The sequence below is a fragment of the Choloepus didactylus genome, chromosome 2 (assembly GCF_015220235.1).
Source record: "Choloepus didactylus isolate mChoDid1 chromosome 2, mChoDid1.pri, whole genome shotgun sequence".
Classification (NCBI taxonomy): domain Eukaryota; kingdom Metazoa; phylum Chordata; class Mammalia; order Pilosa; family Megalonychidae; genus Choloepus; species Choloepus didactylus.
The window spans coordinates 113,347,518-113,350,206 of NC_051308.1; the positions used below are offsets into that span (position 1 = coordinate 113,347,518).

Here is a 2,689-nt window from a genome sequence, read left to right on the forward strand (position 1 = left end):
AGAAACTAGGAGAAGAAAAACAGGGAATGGACCATTGAGGGGCTCTGGCCTCCAGTCCACGAGGAGTGTCACGTGTGGCACAGAGAGGACCCAGCCCAGAGGGGAACCAGAACCAGAGTTAGGAGGGCCGGTCCAGTCCAAACTGGCGGGTGAACTCTTCAGCATTCTTCTTGAATAGCTCCGGGTTTTGTGTCAGCAGATCAGCAAGTTCCACCCGCAGGGGCTGCCCCAGCTCCGGTTTATTCACCAGCCCGTTGAGGGCCTCCAAGACTTGGCAGGTCTTGGTGCAAGGCTTCCAGTTCTGGTTGCTGATGATGGGCAGGCACACCTGTCCATTCTCATCCACATTGGGGTGGTAGATCTTGGTTGTGAATTTCAACATGGGGGGCTTGAATGGATAATCCAGAGGGAAGATGATGCACAGGCTGAAGGCCTTAAGGTTGTAGGGAGGTTGGTCAGGCAGGAGAAGCATGTGCCACACCAAGACGTTGGCGTCGTCGCTGAACAGGTTCCGCAGATACCGGGGAGGTGACCTCTGAAGATCCTCCAGCTCCTTCGCCACCCGCTTGCTCGCCGTCATCTCGGGACCAAGTGTGACTCCTGTCTTCTTGAAGCTAGCCTTTGCTAAATAAACATTTTGTTTTCTGAAAATCCTGGTGTCTACTGATTGACTCTGTGCACATTGGGCAAGGACCCACTTTTGAGTCACGCTTCCAGGTGCTGGAGCATTAGATGGCTGTTTGTCAGGTTGCACTAGGTGGCTTCAAAGACATCTTCCAACTGTTTTCTGGCCAGTTCTGGTGTTTATTTCTGCCTTATCCACTTTGGAGAGGAATTGCTCTTCCAGGGTGGACACTGGCTTTGGAGTCAGGCCTCGGTTTGAATCGGTTTGAATCCCAGCTGTACCCTTTACTTTCTAGGCAGCCACTCTATTATCCTCGGTTTGTCTGTAAAATGGGGATAAAAATGCTTCCTTAGATTTCTGTGAAGATTTGATGAGATAATATACACTCAGCACATAGTTTGCTCTCAGCAAACTGGCAGTTTTATTATTGGGAGTATTGGCAACTGTTTGCTAATGGAATGCAGTGTGTTACCTTCCCAAATGTAGAGCTTTCAGGATGGATGGGCTTCAGAGTTCATCAGCTTAAACTTTCTCATTTTATCAATGGAACATTTGAAGCCCCAAAGTCACTCAATGTGGAGAGAAGTAGAGTCACCTGACTTGCGTTTGTTCCTCCTTCTGCTCTGCCAGCAGCTGGGCCTCAGGTGATATCTCAAAGGTTCAGCATGTGAGACACTGTGCCTCTTGTGGGCTGATTCCCCTGTGGTGCGCTCACTGTGGAATTAAAATTGGTTTGGACTCCCAGAGCATGACGGTAGATGGAGCGGCCTGGGGACCTGTTTGGGCAGAAGGGGAACAGCAGTTTGGGACTAAATTTGACATGGAAAAGAGAATCCAGGTAATAGAGTGAGGAGTGTAGCCAGAGTGACAGCACACTGGGTCAGAGATGGACAGTGAGGTCTCTGCCAACAACGTGCAACGGGGAGTGATGGTGAAGAGCCATGTGGGATAATGGCAAGAAGATTTCATAGGGATGTGTGCAAGGAGAGGAAGGCGGGGATGGAAGAGGCACGGTTTGGTAGAGGCAGGTGGAAGAGAGTGGCAGGGAAGGACATCTCAGAGGGGAGAGAAGAAGCAGTCTGCAGAATGAAAGGGGAGCAGAGGGACCAAGTCCAGTCATGCAGCCTCCCCCAAAGTGTCCTCAGTTGTCAGGCAAGTAAAGAAAAGTGGGAATTTTTCTGGGACTTGGCCCCGGCTTGTCTTGTGGTCTATCACCCCACCCGCTCTTCCACCCCTGCTAATTAGGGAGTGGTGGAGAACACCTGACCTCATATCAGATGCCTCCTGAGAAATGTAATTGCTCTTAAAATTACTCCTGAAAGTGGTTGCACAGGTCATTCAGATGCTGCAGAGGACACTCAGATGTGTGTGGAGTGTGTGTGTGTGGGGGGGTGGAATCTGGGCAAAGTATCTGGTCCTGGAGGAGATGCTTTCACAAACAGGACTTTGCCACCCCCTGTGCTGCTTGGGTCCTGGTGAGCCCCCTCTGAACTGGCCGTGGCTCCTTTCTTAACTGTTACCTATATTTGTTGACCATTTTTCATGAAGCTTTCCAGCTGCTCCGGGCCTCCAGATGGGTGCGGTCAAGTCCAGAGCAGAAAAGAGAGAAAATAGTGCCTATCCCCTCCTCCCTGAAATAACGCATACACCTCTCCCCCCACCACACACACACCTTACTACCCCCCTATCAAACCAGGTCACAAGGCAGAAAGTCAGGGGAATTGCAGGTCTCTGGGGCCCCAGTTGGCCTGGGCACTGAGGAGTACCTTGGTCTGCCCTCCCAGTGTGAGAAGGGGAGCCAATCCCTGACCTCAGGAAGCTCTAGGGTTGGGGGTTCTTGCTCCTGGTCTCAGGGTACTCATTGGCTGATAGAGAGATAGTTACAGAAAGTGAGACAGTGCAGTTTACTCCAGGCCAAGTGAGCGCTCAGATAACTGGACTCTGTGGATGCAGGTGTGAGCAGAACCAACACTGGGATGGTCTCTCTGGGAAATGCAAGGAAGCAAACCTTTTTCAAAGCCTGCTGTCTACCAGACACTGTGCTGTACAATTCCTCATTCACTT

The 2,689-nt window shown here is 51.1% G+C and overlaps 1 protein-coding gene across 1 annotated transcript; it reads right to left on the reverse strand.

Annotated features, from left to right (window-relative positions):
* LOC119517542 (ubiquitin/ISG15-conjugating enzyme E2 L6-like) lies at positions 1–591 on the reverse strand. The gene has a single exon (XM_037814368.1). It carries the CDS (start codon positions 578–580, stop codon positions 119–121), a length of 462 nt encoding a protein of 153 aa, XP_037670296.1. The 5' UTR covers positions 581–591; the 3' UTR covers positions 1–118.
* Between the last annotated feature and the right edge of the window lie 2,098 nt (positions 592–2,689).